This window comes from Hypanus sabinus, chromosome 5, assembly GCF_030144855.1.
Source record: "Hypanus sabinus isolate sHypSab1 chromosome 5, sHypSab1.hap1, whole genome shotgun sequence".
NCBI lineage: Eukaryota > Metazoa > Chordata > Chondrichthyes > Myliobatiformes > Dasyatidae > Hypanus > Hypanus sabinus.
This window is the reverse complement of record NC_082710.1, coordinates 154,063,300-154,084,400: the sequence shown is the minus strand read 5'-3', so window position 1 is coordinate 154,084,400 and position 21,101 is coordinate 154,063,300. Positions and strand designations below refer to the sequence as shown.

The 21,101-nt window shown below is 44.6% G+C and overlaps 1 protein-coding gene across 1 annotated transcript in view; it reads right to left on the bottom strand.

Annotated features, from left to right (window-relative positions):
* Window positions 1-21,101, bottom strand: part of LOC132394479 (complement C4-like) — a 133,340-nt gene that overhangs the window by 67,355 nt on the left and 44,884 nt on the right. Inside the window, exons 14-22 of the mRNA XM_059970687.1 lie at window positions 19,470-19,619; window positions 16,378-16,504; window positions 14,217-14,288; window positions 12,335-12,535; window positions 8,911-9,052; window positions 5,825-5,895; window positions 4,819-4,958; window positions 3,110-3,319; window positions 1,619-1,670 (exon numbers count right to left, since the gene is read on the bottom strand). Coding sequence (XP_059826670.1) covers window positions 1,619-1,670; window positions 3,110-3,319; window positions 4,819-4,958; window positions 5,825-5,895; window positions 8,911-9,052; window positions 12,335-12,535; window positions 14,217-14,288; window positions 16,378-16,504; window positions 19,470-19,619 — 1,165 coding nt within the window. The remainder of the gene's footprint in view (window positions 1-1,618; window positions 1,671-3,109; window positions 3,320-4,818; window positions 4,959-5,824; window positions 5,896-8,910; window positions 9,053-12,334; window positions 12,536-14,216; window positions 14,289-16,377; window positions 16,505-19,469; window positions 19,620-21,101) is intronic.

The following is a 21,101-nucleotide window of genomic DNA, read 5'->3' as shown; positions in this document are numbered from 1 at the left end:
GCTACTAAGACTAACAGAACCGTTTCTACTGACAGGAGAAGGGGCAAAGTCAGGTCACTAGCACCTTCAAACCAGTTGCTTCAGGTAAATGGAGCTCATCATCTAAGAGAAGGAAAACTGATCTCAAATCTGTGCTGCCTTGCGGCTATACCCACTCATGGGGAAGGCTTTGGGAGTAAACCCCGAAGGTAAAATCTGGAGCTGGAGCCCCTAAGGTGGTCCTACATTGAGCTCAACGCTGACCAGCAACTCCTGCGAATCCGTCTCTGCCATTCCTTTAGGTTCGTCAGGTGCATGGAGAGGGGGAGCCTGTTACATGGGCGACAGCTTTCTGTCCGTGTATCGTACTGCCCAGGCCTGCGTGCCTAGACAGCTAGGATGCAATATCCAATGGAGGCCTCACTCACTCACAACACAGGCTCTTCAGCCCACTGAGTCTGTGCTGACTATAGACCATACATTTACACCAATCACGTTTTGTAGGCGCCCTACATTTCTAACTGCTCACCACAGATTGTACCCCTCACCCACGCGCTCATTGTAACTGACAGCAGCCTATCAGCCCACCAACCCACACGGAGAGAACCCGCGCAGTCGCAGTGAGAATGTAAAAACTCCATACGCAACGATGCCAGAGGTTAGGGTCAAACCCAGGTCCCTAGAGCCTATAAGGCAGTGGCTTACAAACAAATCACTATGATCTATTCTACAACCATTTGGAGCCCATTTATGTTCTTTTTTCATTCAAAGGTCATGGGCTTCACAAGCTGAGCCAGCACTTAATTCCCCCACCCTAGTTGCCCTTGAGATGGTGGCAAGTACAGGCCATTCTGGGATGACACCACTCAACTACAGCCATGTGACCAACTAACCATGTCTTTGGAATGTGGGAGAAAATGGGAGCACCTGGGGGAAACCCGTGTAGTCACAGGAAGAAGGTACAAAGTGCTTACATCTCTGGCCCTGCATTGCAGTTGCTACAGTAGCATTACACTGGCCGCCGTGCTACCATTTCGCCCAGTGACGGTGAAGAAACGATAAAATATTTCCAAGTCAGAATGGGGTGTGGTAGGAGGACAACTTTCAGGTGATGGTGTTCACAATTCTTCTGCTGTCCTTGTCCTTCTCTGCGGTAGAGGTGGTGGGTTTGGAAGGTCCTGTCTAAGGGTTCTTGGTGAGGTGCTGAAGTGCGTCTTATAGACATTTACAGACTGATATTAGTGTGTGCCGATTGGTGGACAGAATCCCATCACACTCCAGACTTTAGCCTTGTGGATAGCTTGTAGATCCCCAGTCTTCAGGGAGTTCAGAGGTGAGTTACTCATTACAGGCTTCCAAGAATCTTGTTGGGAAATTTTTTTATATGGTGATTAATTTGAACCACTACAGCCCATTTCCTTGTGGCTTTTGGCTGATTTTATTACAATTAAATAGCCCTCTCGGCCAATTCAAAGGTAAAGAGTTGATTACATTCCTGTGGGACTGAAGTCGGACCAGGTAAGAATGGCAGATTGTATCCCCTAGAAGACAACTAGTGAACCAGAAGGGACCTTACATCAACAATAATTGAAGACAGTGTTAACACAATACTCTTTATTAGTTACTAAGTTTGACTTACCTCTGGGATTGAGAGCAATGCTCGACTCCTTAACTTCCACTATTCCCTCATACTGGCAAATAAAATAAGAACAGTTATTGAGCAGTAGGGTGCCATTCCACCTCTCAAGTCTGTTGTATTCTCAACAAGATTACTGTTTACTTATCCGCTTTAGTTTGATGCCAACTTTACAATCTCTCTCAAGCAAAGAAAATCAAACAACCAGCATAACCCAGGACCACGTACCACCTTGGTCATTCTCTCTTCTCCCCTCTCCTTCGTCAGGCAGAAGATACAAAATTCTGAGAACATGCTGTTAACAAATGCTTGAATGGGGCTGTTATACGCTAACGGCATGCTGTCCCATTCTACCTCATTGTGACACTGAACTTTCTCTGTAACTGCAACTCTGCATTCTACACTCTACATGTTCTCTTCCTTGATTTACTTATATAGGGAATGATCCATCTGGATAGAAACACAAACAGAAGCCTTCCACTCTATCTCAATACACGTGACAATAATAAACCAATTTGGATTCCACCATCTTCATATTTAAAACGTGGTTCTGAGCTTATGCCAGCACTTGTCCTGCAGGGAGCCTGTAGGTAAATGTATCAGGTTAGGCCAACACCTTCGATATCTCATGATCTTACTGCAGGAACTGAGATCCCAGTGAGAAGGAAATCAAGGCAGGAACCACCACAATGTCTGATGTGTTTCCTACTTTTATATATTTGTCTGGGTCCTTCTATTGAGGTTTTGTCCCTCTGGTTCAAATAGACCTCATTCCTGATCCAGCTCTCACAATCTTGCAGGTCACACAAGCTCCATCACAAGATCCCTTCACCCACTCCAAGAATACTAACCCAATGTGTGTAATTTCTCTTCACAATTGAACACTTGGCTCCTCTGCAGCACACTTCCCTTCCTCCAATAAGATAAAAATCTGATTATTCGCTATTCAGCTATTAGGAAAACTTAATAGTTCCGCATCCGTTCCTCACACTGGGGCCTCAGTTTCTGCGTTCACTTCCCTTTCAATGGGCCTCAGTTTTCACCTCCCTTCCCTCTCACTGGAGCCTCGGTTCCAACATCCCTTCCCTCCCACTGGGGCCTCAGTTTCTGTGTTCACTGCTCTCTCACTGGGACTTCCATTCCCTCAATCTTCCCCACTCACTGGTCGTCAGTTGCTGGCAAACATTAACCCTTTACCCACAGAATCTAAGACCAGTTGGCCCAAATTGTTAGCAATAGTACTTCGATGAAGGGCATTCAACCTCAAATTAACTCACTTCCTGTCTTTACTGACGCTGCCTGATAATCTGTATCCTTCCTTCACCTGAAATACAAACCCTGCTTCTTTCTTCACAAACATGACTGACCTGCTGAGTGCTTCCACCCATGATTTGGAACATCAGTTTAGTTTCTCTGTCCTGACTTGCTGAGTTCTTCCATTTTGCATGTGTTAACTAGGATGTAATGCAGTGTGTAATCAAATGTTCTGCTCACCAGAACCTGAAGATATTTCAAGATTGCATCACTGTAGGCGTAGGACTGACTGAAAGCAATCACATTGATTGGGATATTCCCAACCACCAGAGCGACAATGGGGAAATCAATGGAGCGAGCCGAGTTGGCGGGGACAGTGAGCCTTCGTGCTTCCTCCCGCGATGTAAAGGAAGAGCACAAACCCTCTGCTTCTTTCATGTATACAAAGACCTAAAAAAAAACAAGTACTCTGTCTGAGAAACTAACTCATTATATGCTCAGCCCCAGGAGGAAGGAAAAATATTGAAGATTGTCTAATGTAATTTCCAGTACAAAAGTGTAAAAGGAGGATGAACTAATTGTTACTCCAGATTTGATGCAGCACACAAAAGAAATAAGTTTAGGTACACAATAATAACTAAAAAAAAATGCAACAAGTATAAATACATAATTTGTATTCATGGATACATAGAACTAAAGTAAGTCATATCAGAAGCTGATTTACTCAGATTGAAAACATGACCTGGAAGACATTGAATTATTGTTAGAACTTGTGTCTTTCTATCAGGGAGGAGGTACTGGGGCTCAACCACTTAGGAACAGCTTCCTCCCCTCTGCTCTCAGATTTCACAATGGTCCATTAACCCAAGAATGCTACTTCATTCTTCCTACATTTTGCACTGTTCATTTTGTAATTTATGGTTTTTTTTCTTATATTTGCACTGTACTGTTGCTGCAAAACAACAAAAAGCAATCACAACGTAACCTGATTCGGATTCTAAATGGAGAGACACAGCAACGAAAGTTCAGAGGGAATTAGCTGATCTTGCGCATGAATCTTGTGTTACTCTTCGGGAGCACTCATGTAAAGAGAAAGCATACAGACCCTTAACCTGCCAGCAAGCTTTGGACATGCACCTCCAGATCCCTCCACACATCAGCGCTACATTTGGTCTCTAAGGAATTTCACTAGGTTCCATATAATGCACAACAAAAATCGTTATTCTGCACCAAACAGAGGTAGCTTTATCAGAGAATGGCATTAACTGGTCAATAATCATAATCAATACACATGGCACAGTGCGGCAGTGTGCAGAGCCGCTACTCACAACTCCAGAGACCGGGATTCAATTCCGCCTCAGCTGCTGTCTGTGTGGAGTTTGCACACTCCCCCAGTGATTCATGCTTTCCCTCAGGTTTTCCGGTTTTCTCCCACGTCCCAAAAACGTACAGGTTGGCAGCTGGATTGTGTGTGGGTGAGTGGTTAGAATCTGAGTATGTGGGGTTGATGGGAATGTGGGAAAAATAAAAATATGATCCGGGTGGGATTAGTTGATAAGGTTAATTGGCTTCTGTATGCTGCCTTGATTGTAAATTAGTGGTATTCATATCGGAGGAGTTGGTAGGAATAAAATGGGATTAATATAGAATTAGTGCAAATGAGTGGTTAATGACCTGTGCTGACTTGATAGGTCAAAGATTCTGTCAAGTATAAATCAATGATTGGAACTGCAGACGTGTGTGTGTGTGTGTGCGTGTGCGTGTGCGTGTGCGTGTGCGTGTGCGTGTGCGTGTGCGTGTGCGCGTGCGAGTGCGCGTGCGAGTGCGCGTGCGTGTGCGCGCGTGTGTGCGCGCATGCATGCCTGCCTTCCTGTCTGTCCGAGTCTGGAGTGTGATTATACACTGATACCACGTTCCAGGGAGTTAAGCTACTATGCTCAGTCTCTTACCGTTGCATTCTGGGATAGATAGTTGTACAGGGTGACTTTCACAACGACTTGTTCATTCCTTCTGACAGCATAAGGTAACGTCATGGCCAGAAAAAATGGCTGGAAAACTTTCAACTTTTTTGGTTCCTCAACACAGAATCCTTCAATTAAGAATTATTAACAATAAGTTCAGCTTTTATCATTCTTAACACCTGTGAGGACCCAAAAGATTAACATTCATAAGTAAATTAGGATTTTGTTCATTACTGAAACCATTTATAATGCATCACCATTGTAAGCACCACAGAAATTTCCATACCAGTTCTTAAGAATATTTATATTATTTTATTCAAGACCCGCAGAGGGTTGTAAACTCAGCCAGCTACATCACTGGCACAGTCCTCCACACCAATTTTCAAGAGGCTGTGCCTCAAGAGGCAACATCCATTATTAAAAACACTGACCACCCGCAACTCGCCCTCTCCTCGTTACTATCATTGGGGAGGAGGTTCAGGAGCCTGGATACACACACAGTGATTCAGGAACCATTGTCCCTCTGCCATCAGATTGTTGGAGGCTCATGAGCCCATGTACACAACCTCATTATTCCTTCCTTTCATGGTTTTGTTTTGTAATCGACAGTAATTTTATGCCTTTGCACTGTACTTCTGCTGCAGAACAACAAATTTCACATTGTAGCGATGTACTACATACAGAGCTAGAGCCACGACACGCAGTCGGTAAGTCGTTTTGAGACTAGTTTATTCAAACTTCGCGGCGCTGGCATTTAATCCCTAGCGCCCGCCCTCTCCGGGCGGAAGTGACGTCAGAGGTGCATTACCAAAGTCTCTCCCCACGCGCTGGCTATTTGTGAGCTGGTTCGCCTGCGCAGAAAGTGGGTCGCCACAACATCATATAAACCTGATGATAAACCTGATTCTGACTCATCATCACAACAGGAGGGGTTACTTATGATTAATAATTCACCCAACATGTGGTTCTTCAATAATCAACGAGGCAACGTTACCTTTATTTTCAAACATGCCGACTGCCTGAATTTCCCAGGTGGTAATGGAATCAGGAATGATTCTTGTAATTCTGGAATCAATCGGAAAGTAAAAGAAAACATATTAAATGAAAGCAACACCTCAGAAATTGGAACAAGAAGGAAACTCAAGTGCTGGAGGAATTCAGCCCATTCGGCAGCATCTGAGGGGGGTAAGGGTCCTGAGGAGAAGTCTTGACCTGAAATTCCTTTCCCTTCAAGGATCTGCTCAACTCACTAACCTCCTTCAGCAGTTTCTCTTTTTTGCCCCAGATTCCAGCAACTGCAGTCTCTTGCATCTCTGCTTCAGAAGTTGGGAGGTAGATATTCACCCTGGATGGGAATGGCATTTCTGGCTTGGGGGGTGGGGGTGGGTGGGGATTTCTCACCTGCCTAGTGGGAAACCCAGTTTCAAGCCCCAGCTGGTGTGAAATGTGGAAGTCATCGCCGGTCCTGCGAATGCTTTAGTACAGCGCAGTGGCGCAGTAGGTAGAGCCAAGTAGTAGATCGATGTTGGCCTCTGGTACTGCCTGTGGGTGGAGTGTCCCTATGACCATGTGGGTTTGCCCCGACGCTCCGGTTCCCTCCCACATCCCAAAGACGTGTGGAGACACAGGAGGCTGCAGGCACTGGAATCCCGAGCAATAAGCAATGTCCTGGAGGAGCTCAGTGGCTCAGGTAACGTTTGTGAGGGGTTGGGTGGAAGGAATGGTAAGTAGTTGATAAACAGAAGAGATTCTGCAGACGCTGAAAATCCAGAGCAACACACATAAAACGCTGGAGGAACCCAGCAGGTCAGGCGGCGTCTACGGAAAGGAATAAATAGTCAGCATTTGGGGCCGAGGCTGTATATGTCTGATCTGATGAGCTCCTCCAGCATTTTGTGTTCATGCACATTTGATACAGGGTTGGGATGTAGTGATACAGAACTGAAGTATTGACAATTCCATTCCCCTCCACAAATGCTACTCAACCCAGCAGACTGCTTGTTGCCAGTGCTGGGTGGGTAAGGAGAGTAATGTAAGTTGTCAGTGAGTGGCAGAATATGCAGGGAGCGGATGGGAAGGTGGGTGTAGATTAATATGGAATTAGTGCAGGATTGATATAAATGGGTCAGCATGGATTCAGTGGGCCGAAAAGCATGTTTCTGCACTGCCTGCCTCTCTCTGGAGGTCTAAGGCATAGAATCAGTCCCTGTTCATAGAATGCACTCAGTATGATTTTCAGTCCAACTGTGCACCACATATCTGAGTGCTAAGCGTATATAACAGGCATCTGAAGTTCTACGTCACAGGTCCCCGACCCTATTCCCCCCCCAGTGCACCACACTCAACCTCTTCCTCACTATAACAAAGTGCCTACCAAACCACTGAGAGTGAAACGAGTGGGAAGCACCAGTCTAGACAATGGGAGGAAAGAGGAGATGCCATAATTGTCATGAGAAAATTAGCCGGATTTCCTTGAAGTTTAATTTGCTGAGTTACATTACCCATATCTTCCAACTTTAATTGGTAGTTGGTTTGTTATGCTCACATGAGGCAAGGTACAGTGAAAAGTATTTGCATTCTTCGCTTTTCACCAAATTTTATAGACGCACCACAGTGAACCATAGGCCTCCATAACCCTCCCAACCATGTACTTATCCAAATTTCTCTTTAATGTTTCAGTTGAACCCACATTTACCACTTCTTCTCATAGTTCATTTCTTGCTGGTACCAACCTGTGGGTGAAGAAGTTCACCCTCACGTTTCCTTTAAATATTTCACCTTTCTTCCTTGACCTATGACCTCTCTTTCTCGTCTCACCCGACTTTAGTGGAAAAAGTCTATTTGCATTAACCCTATCTATACCTCTCATAATGTTGTATATCTCAATCAAATCTCCCCTTATTCTCCTACATTCTCGGGTAGAAGGTCCTAATCTATTCTACCTTTCCCTACAGCACAGGTACTCAAGTTCTGGCAACATCCTTGTAATACTTGTAATCCTTGTAATACTCTTCCAAACATTGATATCTTTCAGGTAGATAGGTGATCAAAACTGCACACGCTGCTCCAAATTAGGCCTCACCAATGTCTAATACATCAAAATAACATTACAACTCCTTTACTCACTAATTTGAATTATGAAGGCCAACATGCCAAAAGCTCTCTTCAAAGTCCTATCTAGCTGTGTCGCCACTTTCAGGGAATAATGGATCTGTATCCCCAGTCCCTTCTGTTCTACCACACTCCTCAGTGCCCTACTACTTACCGTGTAATTTCATATCTCTCTATATTCATTTCCATCTATGATTTTTCAGCCATTTTTCCAGCTTGTTCTGATCCCACTACAAGCTTTGAAAGCCTTTCTCACTGACCATGACACCCCCAAGTATTGTTGTCATCCGCAAACTTACTGATCCACTTTTGCACATTATCATCCAGATCACCAATATAGATGACAAACAACAATGGACCCAGCACTGATCCCTGTGGCTTACCACTGATCACAGTCAACTACCTCTCTATGGTTTCTCCCACAAAGCCATTAGCTCATCCTGAATACATCACGACTGAACCTCCTTGACCAGATTCTCATGGGGGCTTTGTCCAAGTCCTTGCTAAGGTCCATGTAGATTACGTTTGCTGCCTTTCTTTCAGCAACTCCAGTTTTTCCTGTCCTGAACACTGCCGTGATTAGTAATGCCACCCCTCATCCTTTAATCCCTCCCTCTTATCATGTCTAAAACAATGAAATCCTAAAACATTGAGTTGACAGTCCTTCAACTCCAGCAACTACATCTCACTACAATGTTATAACTCCACGTCCCTATGTTCACCCACCTTAGTCCTTGCATTGAAAAAGAGGCAGCTCAGGACATTGTTCCTACCACACTCAACATTTTAATTCCTGTTTCTGTATGTATCATCATTCCCCACAACCAATCCGCCATCTGCCCATGTCTGTAGAACACACAACTCTCTCCAGAAAGTGGTCGCCTGAAGCCATTGGCCACCAGTGATAGCATTTTCTTTTAAACACCCTGTTAAATTCTCCCATGTGCAGTCCAGGGGAAAGTGTCTTACTTGTAGTCACCCCTGCCCGGGGCTGAGAACGTTTCCCATAGCCAGCTCTGTGGAAAAGCACTGCGAACCCGGAGGGAGCTTTCATCAATGAAATCTTCATCAGGGAGGGAGTTGGCATCGATGGCAGTTGAATCTTTTGAAGCTGGAAAAGGTCAAGAAAAATAATTTCAGTCTGTCCAGAGAAACACATGTACCAAGGTGTGAAAAGGGCCTGAGAGTTGTCATGCAGTACCCCCTAAAAGTTAACTTGCAGGTTGAATCAGTAGTAAGGAAGGCAAATGCAATCTTAGCATTAATTTCAAGAAGGCTAGAATATACAGTACAAGCAAGGATGGAAAGCTAAGGTTTTATAAGGCATTGGTCAGACCTCACATGGAGTATAATAAGCAGTTTTGAACCTCATATCAAGAAAGGACATGCATTGGAGAGGGTCCAGAGGAGGTTTACGAGAATAATCCTGGGAACAAAAGGGTTAACGTATGAGAAGCACTTGATGGTGCTGGGCCTATACTCTGGAGTTCAAAAGAATGAGTGGGGATCTCATTGAAACCTACCGAATATTGAAAGGCCAAGATACAGTGGATATTAAGAGGATATTTCCAACAATGGGAGAGTCCAGTATCAGAGGGCACAGCCTCAGAATACAAGGATATCCCTTCAGAACAAATATAAGGAAGAATTTCTTTAGCCAGAGGATGGTGAATTTGTGGAATTCATTGCCGTGAATGGCTGTGAAGGCCAAGTCACTGGGTATGGTTAAAGTGGAGGGTGATAAGTTCTTGATTAGTAAGGGCATCAAAGGTTATGGGAAGTAGGCAGGGTAATGGGGATGAGAGAGAAAATAAGTCAGCCATCATCAAAAAGGAGAGACTGTTGAAAATGTTTTCTAATGTTGATAGTCAGTGTGACAGATGTAAAACTGAGACAGCCACATTGACACATATGTTTTGGTCGTGTTCTGTACTGAAATGTTTTTGGAAGTCTATTTTCTCTACAATTTCTAAAGTTTTAAAAATTAATTTACAACCTAATAAATTGACAGTTTTATTTGGCATAATCCCTCAATATATTCATGGTATTTCTCCATCAGACCAACATGTAATTGCATTTGTTACATTATTGGCCAGAAGGGCTATTTTGTTGAAATGGAAAGATGCTTCTGCTCCTACTTTGATACAATGGTTCTCTCAGGTGTGCCTTAGTTTGGAGAAAATCTGAAGTCGAACTTTCGATCCTTGATTTGATTTTGAGAAAAGGTGGGGTTCATTCACCCGCTACTATCATTTGATTTGAGTTAATTAATATGGTTTCCTTCCAATTTTTTTTTAATGGATTTGAGTTGGCGGGTTGGTATTTTTTTTCTATGGAAGCTTGTATGATGTATAGCTCCGGGATTGTGCTCCCAATGGGTTTTTTTTTTCGTTTCTTTCTTTTTCAGTTAGTAGGGTTTTTTTAAGTTAGCAGGGGTTCTTTTCTTTCCTTTTTCTTTCAAAAAAATATTCTTAACACTTTATTTTCTCATTATCATTGATATATTGCTTAGCTTTGTTAATCAGTTATTTGCTAATTTAATTCTTTATTGTATATAATGACATATTGACTCAATGTATCTTTTTTTGTTAATCTTTAATAATAATTAATAAAAATATTTTAAAATGAAATGAATCATCAAATAGGGGAGCAGACTCGATGGGTCAAATGACTTAATGGTGCTCTGATGTCTTATGGTCTTAAGGTCTAGAAGGAGGAGCAGCCAAACCAACAAAGCCCTGGTGCTCACTGATATGCATTGGCCTGGGTAGGTAATCTAACATCAGTGTGGTCTATTGTTAGGCCTCACCTGGAGTGTTGAACACAGTTCTGGTCACCCCATCATAGGAAGGATGGCAAGGCTTTGGACAGGGTTACCAGAATGCCATCTGGATGTGCTATAATGAGAGGTTGGACAAACGTCGGTTGTTTTCTCTGGAGCAGCGGAAGCTGAGTGGAGATCTGGTAGACGTTTATAAGATTATAAGAAGGATAGATAGAGTAGGTAGACAGTATCTGTTACCCAGGGTTGAAATATCTAACACCAGAGGGTATTTATTTGTGAGAGGCAGGGGTAAGTTCAAAGGAGATGTGAGAACAAGTTGTTCTTTTTTAAACAGAGTGGTGAGTGCCTGGAATGTGCTGCCAGGGGAGTTGGTAGAGGGAGATACATTAGTGACTTTAGAGATGAAAGGGAAATGGAAGGATATGGACATTGGCATAGGCAGAAGAGTTTAGTTTAATTGGTCACTTAATTACTAATCTAATTGGTTCAGCACAACACTGTGTGCTGCACTGTATATGCTCTATGTTCAGAAAGAATCCTAGAAAGAGAAGGCCATTCAGCCCCTCAACACTGCCCTGCCATTCAATGAGCTCATGGCTTGTTAATCCAAACTAAGCTGAGGTGGGTGCAGAAAAGTTTTACCAAGTCTTCGCCTGATCTAGATAGGCTGGGATTGTTTTTGCTTGGAGTAAAGGAGGCAAAGCGGTGGCTTTTGAGGTCTATAAAATCACGGGAGGCAGAGATAAATTGGACTTTGTCCCTGGGTGGGTGAGTCTATAAGTAGAGAGCATAGGTTTAAGATGAGGAGGAAATGTTTAAAGGAGCATAGTGGGTATGTGGGACGAGCTGCCAGAAAAGGTGGTGGAAGCCATAAATACAAAGTCTAAAAGACACCTGGACAGGTATATAGATCAGAAAAGGTTTCGTGTGATGTAGGCCTAATACAGGAATGTTGTACTCTAGTTGTGGTCTAAACAATATTTGTGCCATGCTATTCAATATACTATTTACCAGTTAAAATGGGATTATTGAAATATAAAAAAAAAGGTGCTGTAAATCTAAAGAAAACCCAGAAAATACTGGTAACACTCCACAGGGCAGGCAGCTTAGCTCATATGAGTGAGAGAGAGAGAAAGAGAAAAAGAAAGAAAGAAAGAAAGAAAGAAAGAAAGAAAGAAAGAAAGAAAGAAAGAAAGAAAGAAAGAAAGAAAGAAAGAAAGAAAGAAAGAAAGAAAGAAAGAAAGAAAGAAAGAAAGAAAGAAAGAAAGAAAGAAAGAAAGAAAGAAAGAAAGAAAGAAAGAAAGAAAGAAAGAAAGAAAGAAAGAAAGAAAGAAAGAAAGAAAGAAAGTTAACATTTCACAAAGTTTTAATAATAGTTGGTGACATAACATTTCTCTAACTTTTCTGTCTCCACAGATACTGCCTGCCCTGCTGAGAAATTCCAGCAGCTGCACCTTTTGTTAGATTTCCAGCATCCGCAGTGTTTTTTCCCTTGTTTTTCAGTTGTTAGTTCACTGAATTCCTTTGCTGGGAGAATACAGTTCAGTGGCCTATCTAAAACAGATGCAGTGAAGATTACCAACAGAGCAACAGTGACACATCTCTTACCTCTGCCTATAAACGATAACCCGGTAAGCCTCTCACTGGAGCTCTTCAGGGCTGTCCTGTGGTGGCAGCAGCTGCTGAAAGCCTGGCGGCAAGACCAGTCCTTCACCCGCTGAGCTCGCTGCTGGCAGCTGTAGTCCATTAGTATGCTGGTCAGGCCATCCAGACAGCACTTCCTCAGCCTGCTGTCGGGATACTCGTTCACTGAAAGAGGCGAGAGGGCAGGGCACTTCTTTATCAGCCATCTGCACAAGCCTGCACACAACTGAAGACATTTTCAAAGGACAGTACCTCAAGATCATCATGGACCCTAACCACTCGGGACATGGCTCCTTCTCATCAGTGAGGAGGTGCAGGAACCTGAAGACCCACACTCTATACTTGAAGAACAGCCCTTCTGCTGTCAGATTTCTGAAGAGTGTGTCCATGAAGCCATGACTCTACCTGCCCCTGCTCCTCTTTTATTTATTTTGCCTGCAGAGCTGTGGACACAGTTCAGCACATCGCAGGAACCAGCATGTCCACAGGTCCTCCAAGGTGGTTAGGAAGGCAAATGGGATATCTGCCTTCATTAGTGAACCTGATACCAATTTATAAACTACTGATCAGAGCTCATCATTGTATTATGTGAAGTTCTGTCTTGTGCACTATAGGAAGAATGTGATCGCACTGGAGAGGATGCAGAGGACACTTACCAGGATGATCTCTGGGAGCAAATGTTTCAGAGAATGGGGAATTTGGGATTATTCTCCCTTGAGCAGAGAACGTTAAGAGGGAAAGGGATGTGACTGAAATTATCAGGGATATAGGGAAGATAGACTGCCCCTATTAAAGGCAGATAAAACCAGAGGATGTAGATTTAGGGTATGAGGGACAGAGTTAGGGGGGATTTGAGGTTGACCGTTCATACCCAGAGAGTAGTGAGAGCCTGAAGTACAATGCCGGAGAGAGTGGTGGAGGCAGAGTGACTGACAGCACTGAAGAATTGTCTGGAGGAGTACTTGAATTGCTCAGGTATGGAACGTGACAGAGCAAGTGCTGGGAGGTGGGAATAATGCAGATGGTTGCTCACACGTCACTATAGACATGGTGAACTCTATAATCCTGTTTGGATAAACCAAAGCCAAGTTTGGAACTCTATTCCACAACTGTGTGAGATGAATTACTAATTTGATGCTGTTAGTAAATGTTTGTTCTGCAGTATCTCATCTACCTTTTTAACCACCTCATGCCACCTTTGAGTTACCTCGGTTCCTTAATATCCCCTGGGACCCAACATTTCATGGTGCATGTCCTCATCAAAACTCCACCTGATGTGGAAAATTACCTCAATAGCTCACGCTGAAACCATCCACAATACATAAAAATCTAGATTCGTAGCGGCACATAGAATGGAGAGAGTTCTTTGGCCTACCTTGTTTGTGTCGATACTCAACCACACATTTATACCAATCCTATGCTGATCCCCATGTTGCCATCAACACTGCTCAGATTCTACTCCTCACCCTGCACACCAGGGACAATTACCCTATCACCACGTGCATCTCTGGGTTGTCAGAGGAAACCAGAGCACCTGGGGGGGGGGGGGGGAATTCATCAAGGGGAAAGCATGCAAACTCCACATGCACGGTGTTTGAAGTTGGGACCAAGCCCATGTTTCTGGAGGCAGGAGTCAGCAGCATTAGTAAAAGTGCTGCTGTATCCCCCAAATGCTAGAATCAGTTTAGTAAATCTTTATTGTACATTCTACCACATGTTTACATTTTTCTAGTACCAAGTAGAAAAGATTGGCTGAACACTGGGATGTAAAATTAATACAAAGTCGAAGTTTCTTTTTTAATGCAAATGTGATGTTAATAGACAGAATTTGAAGAGAGAGACTCACATTTCTCAGAATATTTTTGCTGAATATGTAATGCTCTCCTTTGCCTTCTGACTTTGTTGGCGCAGGAATATTCTGGAAAGTAATCAAATATAAAAACCCAAATCACTACCTTTGCTATTGAGTGTCAAGTTCACCGTGAAAGTTCAACCTGGTTGGAAGCATTCTCATAATCACTACTTGGCAAATTTGTCAATATTTCACAGAAATACTATAAATGTTTGCGATGTTCCTTGTGCAAACAGTAGAGATCACACCATGTCCTCAGCCAAGGCAACTCGTAACAATATCTGAGAGGACCTAGCACTGTATTGTACTTGAAGTGAAATAATTTAACTTCATTACAGGAAACACAGGAGCAGGCCCAACATGTTTAAGCTGAATATGATGCCAAATTAAACTAAACCACTTCCACCCACACAGGTTCCTGGGTCTGTGAGTCTACTGGGGAAGGCAAAGGCCCTCTGTCTGAGAGTCCACAAGTCCGCTGGAGGCTGGAGGCCAGGAAACCTGTCCTGGGATTGGAAAACTGTCTGGGTGTGTGTGGGTGGCTGGGTAGGAGGGAGGAATGGGACCTGTTTTGCTGTTTTGTTCTGTTGTTGTTGGTGTTGTTCTGTGAACATGGTTGGCACTGGAACACATGGTGACTCTTGTGGACTGTCATCCTTAAGCTGTGTTAGCCGTTAGTGCTAACAATGCATTTCACTGTACTTGCGATACATAAATGACTCTGAGTCATTCTCTGCATGTTCACGTGACTGTCCAGCAGCTAGTTAGTAACACTACCATATCGAACGGTGAAAAGCCTTCGCCACTCACCATTCAAACACTAATCACCCAAACACAAATCCCTCCTACCTACACTATGTCCATATCCCTCCATCTTCCTTACATCCATGTGCCTATCCAAAAGGCTCATAAAAGCCTCAAATGTATTTACCTCCACCACTGTACCAGGCAGTGCATTCCAGGGATCCACCACTCTCTGAGTAAAAAACCTAACCCTTGAACCAACTATAACCCCCATCCTCTCACCCTTCAACCCTGGGAAACAGATACTCTCTGTCCACACACACAAAATGCTGGTGGAACGCAGCAGGCCAGGCAGCGTCTGTAGGAGAAGCACTGTCGACGTTTCGGCCCGAGACCCTTCGTCAGGACTAACTGAAAGGAAAGATAGTAAGAGATTTGAAAGTAGGAGGGGGAGGGGGAAATGTGAAATGATAGGAGAAGACCGGCGGGGGTGGGGTGAAGCTGAGAGCCGGAAAGGTGATTGGCAAAAGGGATACAGAGCTGGAGAAGGGAAAGGATCATGGGACGGGAGACGTAGGGAGAAAGAAGGGGGGAGGGGAGCACCAGAGGGAGATGGAGAACAGGCAGAGTGATGGGCAGAAAGAGAGAAAAAAAAGGAGGGGGGGAAAAAAGACTAAATATATCAGGGATGGGGTAAGAAGGGGAGGAGGGGCATTAACGGAAGTTAGAGGAGGAAATGTTCATCCTCAAAGTATATTCAGTCTCTCCTGTCAACACATGCCCTCCAAACCAGGCAGCATCCTGATGAACCTCTTCTTTGGGTTGCCTCAAATAACTGCGATTAATAAAGTGTTTTTTAGGCAACAACCTCATCTGATGTGCTTAATCATATGCTGCATTTCAATGAGACACAACTCCCTAAATTCAACCCCTCACACAAAGGGCAACTTGAGTCAACTTGTCTGCCAACCCACACATCTTTGGTAACGCGAGAACCCGGGGGAATCCCATGCGGTCACAAGCTCGACACAGACAGCACCGGAGGCTGGCGATGTATCTGGCTCTCTGGTACAACAAGGCAGTGGCTCTACCCCTGGGCCAGTTCATTGCCCTTCACAGCCCAACTTCCCACTTTGTCTTGTTTGCATACCTGGACAGGCAATACTCTAGCCAGTCATTATAAACACACGAAGGCACACCTTTGATCCTTAACAGATTTCTGTTGTTCACCTGGTGATTTTGCAAGCATATTGAACCATAGATTTCAATACATAGCAGAGAAAAACTCTGTTATGTGACAGGATTTCTGGACATTATTTTTCTCACTGACATTCTGCCTTCCATAAAACACGCTGAAAGATCAATAAGGTTGATTCAATCTATCCAACCGCTGCATCCACGTTGAGTTTACCATCTCTATGTGACGACACATCCACATTGGACAGAAAACTCAGGCCAGCATCCAGGAAGACATCTGCACTTTTTACACCACCTCCATAGAAGCATCCCAGGTCATAGGAGTTCATTGCTTCAAACACCTGTTTGCAGGAAAGAATCGATCTGTCAAATGGACATGACGTGTTTAACTGCAATTCAGAAGAATCACGGCTGATCTTATTGAAATCCATCAAATGTTGAAAGGCCTCAATAGAGTGGATGTGGAGAGGATGTTTCCTATGGTGGGAGAGTCTAAGACCAGAGGACACAGCCTCAGAATAGAGGGGCGCCCTTTTACAATGGAGATGAGGAGGAATTTCTTTAGCCAGAGAGTGGTGAATCTGAGGAAGTCGTTGCAACAGGTGGCTGTGGAGGCCAAGCCTTTATGTATATTTAAGGCAGAGGTTGATAGTTTCTTCATTGATCAGGGCATGAAGGGCTACAGGGAGAAGGCAGAAAGTTGGAGATCAGAAAGAAAATGGATCAGCAATGAGGAAATGGCAGGAGAATTAAAAACAAGGATTGCCAAGTGGCCTAATCCTTATCAGATAACAAGTCAGGCAGTATCTGTGGAGAGAGAAATGCTTGTTTTCCTCCTCTACAACTGAAAACTAACCGGTTTTTTTCTCATTGCCAGTTCTGACAAGCCTCAGAGCTGAATCAGTAAATCCGGGTGCTGCTGAATTAGAGGGCCCGTGTTCTAAGGAGTTTTTGGACAAGCTAAGGTTGTTTTCTCGGGAGTACAAAAGAGCTGATAACGAGAGGCGTAGACAGCCAGTATCTATTCTCAGAATCCAAATGTCTAATCGTGTACATTTAAGGTGAGTGGGGGCAAGTTGAAAGGACATGCGTGTGACCAGTTTTTTTTTAAGCAGAGAGTGGAGAGTGTCTGAAATGTACTGCCAGGGCTGGTGATGGAATTGGATGTTATACGGTAAAGCAGTTCATTGATGTGCAGGGAATGGAGGGGTATGAACACTGTGCAGGCAGAAGGAATTAGTTTACTTGGGCTTTTAATTACAATACATTTAATTCATGCAGTGCTGATGCACCATCAATAACTCTCGGAGACAGGAGGCGAACGATAGGCTTTTATTAGCTGTAAGAGACCGCGATTAGTAGCAAGAGACCAGAACAAAACATCCTGGAGACTGAGGGGGGAGCTGTGCCTCCAACCGCCTTTATACAGGGGTCTGTGGAAGGAGCCACAGGAGCAGTCAGCAGAGGGGCGTGTCCAGACAGGTATATGTAGTTCACCACAAGTGCAATATTGTGGCTCCCCTATACCTACATAATGTCTGAATTCTTCCACCTCTGTACATCCATATGGCTATATAAAACATATATTGGATGCAGCCCCACCAGCACCACCTAACAGTGCATTCCGGGTGCCCATCCCATTCTGTGCTGTTTCTTTCTCCACCAGCACCCCCTGACAGTGCATTCCGGGTACCCATCCCATTCTGTGCTGTTTCTTTCTCCACCAGCACCCCCTGACAGTGCATTCCGGGCACCCATCCCATTCTGTGCTGTTTCTTTCTCCACCAGCACCCCCTGACAGTGCATTCCGGGTACCCATCCCATTCTGTGCTGTTTCTTTCTCCACCAGCACCCCCTGACAGTGCATTCCGGGTACCCATCCCATTCTGTGCTGTTTCTTTCTCCACCAGCACCCCCTGACAGTGCATTCCGGGCACCCATCCCATTCTGTGCTGTTTCTTTCTCCACCAGCACCCCCTGACAGTGCATTCCGGGCACCCATCCCATTCTGTGCTGTTTCTTTCTCCACCAGCACCCCCTGACAGTGCATTCCGGGTACCCATCCCATTCTGTGCTGTTTCTTTCTCCACCAGCACCCCCTGACAGTGCATTCCGGGCACCCATCCCATTCTGTGCTGTTTCTTTCTCCACCAGCACCCCCTGACAGTGCATTCCGGGCACCCATCCCATTCTGTGCTGTTTCTTTCTCCACCAGCACCCCCTGACAGTGCATTCCTGGTACCCATCCCATTCTGTGCTGTTTCTTTCTCCACCAGCACCCCCTGACAGTGCATTCCGGGCACCCATCCCATTCTGTGCTGTTTCTTTCTCCACCAGCACCCCCTGACAGTCCATTCCGGGCACCCATCCCATTCTGTGCTGTTTCTTTCTCCACCAGCACCCCCTGACAGTGCATTCCGGGTACCCATCCCATTCTGTGCTGTTTCTTTCTCCACCTGCACCCCCTGACAGTGCATTCCTGGTACCCATCCCATTCTGTGCTGTTTCTTTCTCCACCACCACCCCCCCCCCCCGACAGTGCATTCCGGGCACCCATCCCATTCTGTGCTGTTTCTTTCTCCACCAGCACCCCCTGACAGTGCATTCCGGGTACCCATCCCATTCTGTGCTGTTTCTTTCTCCACCAGCATCCCCTGACAGTACATTCCGGGTACCCATCCCATTCTGTGCTGTTTCTTTCTCCACCAGCATCCCCTGACAGTGCATTCCGGGTACCCATCCCATTCTGTGCTGTTTCTTTCTCCACCAGCACCCCCTGACAGTGCATTCCGGGTACCCATCCCATTCTGTGCTGTTTCTTTCTCCACCAGCACCCCCTGACTGTGCATTCCGGGTACCCATCCCATTCTGTGCTGTTTCTTTCTCCACCAGCACCCCCTGACAGTGCATTCCGGGCACCCATCCCATTCTGTGCTGTTTCTTTCTCCACCAGCACCCCCTGACAGTGCATTCCGGGTACCCATCCCATTCTGTGCTGTTTCTTTCTCCACCCCCCCCCACCCCCGACAGTGCATTCCGGGTACCCATCCCATTCTGTGCTGTTTCTTTCTCCGCCAACACCCCCTGACAGTGCATTGCGGGTACCCATACCATTCTGTGCTGTTTCTTTCTCCACCACCACCCCCTGACAGTGAATAATAACTTTTCTTTAGAAAGAAAAATCTTTCCCTGCTTTATGTGCCATCAAATTTAAAACACTTCCCAAAATAGCAGAGAGGCTTCTCGTTAGAAATGGTCATTCAGGAAGGTTACAATGATCTGACCAGTGAGATGGCAGCATATTACCTTCCTGGGCGTCAGCTTGTTTCTGTTGTTGAGGATATATATTGCTGAATCAACAGCAACAAAGTTCACTTGTGCTGCATCATTGGTGGAGAAGTGTAGGTCCAACTGACTTCCCGGTTCATACTCAGCGTCTGGATCCTTTACTGCGACCTGTGATGGTGGATGGACAGAACATTCATTACCAGAAGATCAGAGAATCGCCATTGGTTAATCAACTAGCCAACATCTTTTTCTCTTTGCTTATTAGTTGATAAGATATGGAGATTGATCTCAAAAGGTGTGTGTGAAACGATGAGGAAATAGCAGTGAGAATAACGCTTTACAGTGCTGGTGATTACGGTAATTCATGGCACTGTCTGGAAGGAGTATCTCCATTCTCCACATGGGTTTCCTCCCACACGTTCCCATTAGTGAGTGGTGGGGGATGCTTTCTTGGCTCCAGAAGAGTGGTGACACATGCAGGATGCTTTCCAGCACATCCACAGTCTGTGTTGGCCGTTTTCACAAAGCAGGAGGCATTTCACCAGACGCCTTGATGTTTCCATGGAAATGTGACAAACGTAAGGAGACTCTTTAACAAGCATCCCGACTGCCTGCATCACCGTCTGGTGATACGGAGAGAGGAGTTACTACTGAGGATCAAAGTAAGCTGCAGAGTTTTACTAGAACTAGGGTACATAGCCTCAAGGTTCAGGGGAATAGATTTAGATGAAGATGAGGAGGAACTGCTTTCCCCAGAGGGTGGTAAATCTGTGGAATTCTCTGCCCAATGAAGCAGTGGAGGCTACCTCAGGAATAAGATTTAAGTCAAGGTTGGATGGATTTTTGCTTAGTAGGGGAATTAAGTGTTATGGGGTAAAGGCAGGTAGGTGGAGATGAGTCCATGGCCAGATCAGCCACGATATTATTGAATGGTGGGGCAAGCTCGCTGGGCCAGATGCCCTAATCCTGCTTCTATTGCTTATGTTCTTATGTTGTAAAACTAATCAGTTCCATCATGGGCACTATCCTCCATGATATCCAAGACATCTTCAAGGAACGGTGACTCAAAAATGTGACATCTGTTATCAAGGATCCCCATCACCCAGGTCATGCCCTTTTCTCATTGTTCCTATCAGGAAGGTGATACAGAAACCTGAAGACACACATTCAACAATGCAGGAACAGCTTATTCCCTTCTGCCATCCGATTTCTGAGTGGACATTGAACCCGTGAACACTACCTCACAACATTTTTTATATCTGTTTTTGCACTTTTATTTAACTATTTAATATATATAGTATATACATACAATACATATTGTAATTTACATTATTTTTCTATATTATCATGTGTTTCATTGTACTGCTGCCGCAAACTTCACGACATATGCCAATGATATTAAACCTGATTCTGAAGTCAAATGAGAGAAAACTGAATTATAATAAAGTGGAGGAATTAGGAGAGTAAATGTTGCAGACTCTCAGCACCTTGGGCAGCATCTGTGGAAAGAGAAGAGTTGATGTTTCAAATTAAAGACAGTAATATTCAACAGTTCAGGTAGCATCTGAGGGGAGAGAAAAACAGTCAACGTTCAGTTCAATGACAAATTTCAGCTATTTCTCTCTCTACAGCCACTGACTGATCCACTGA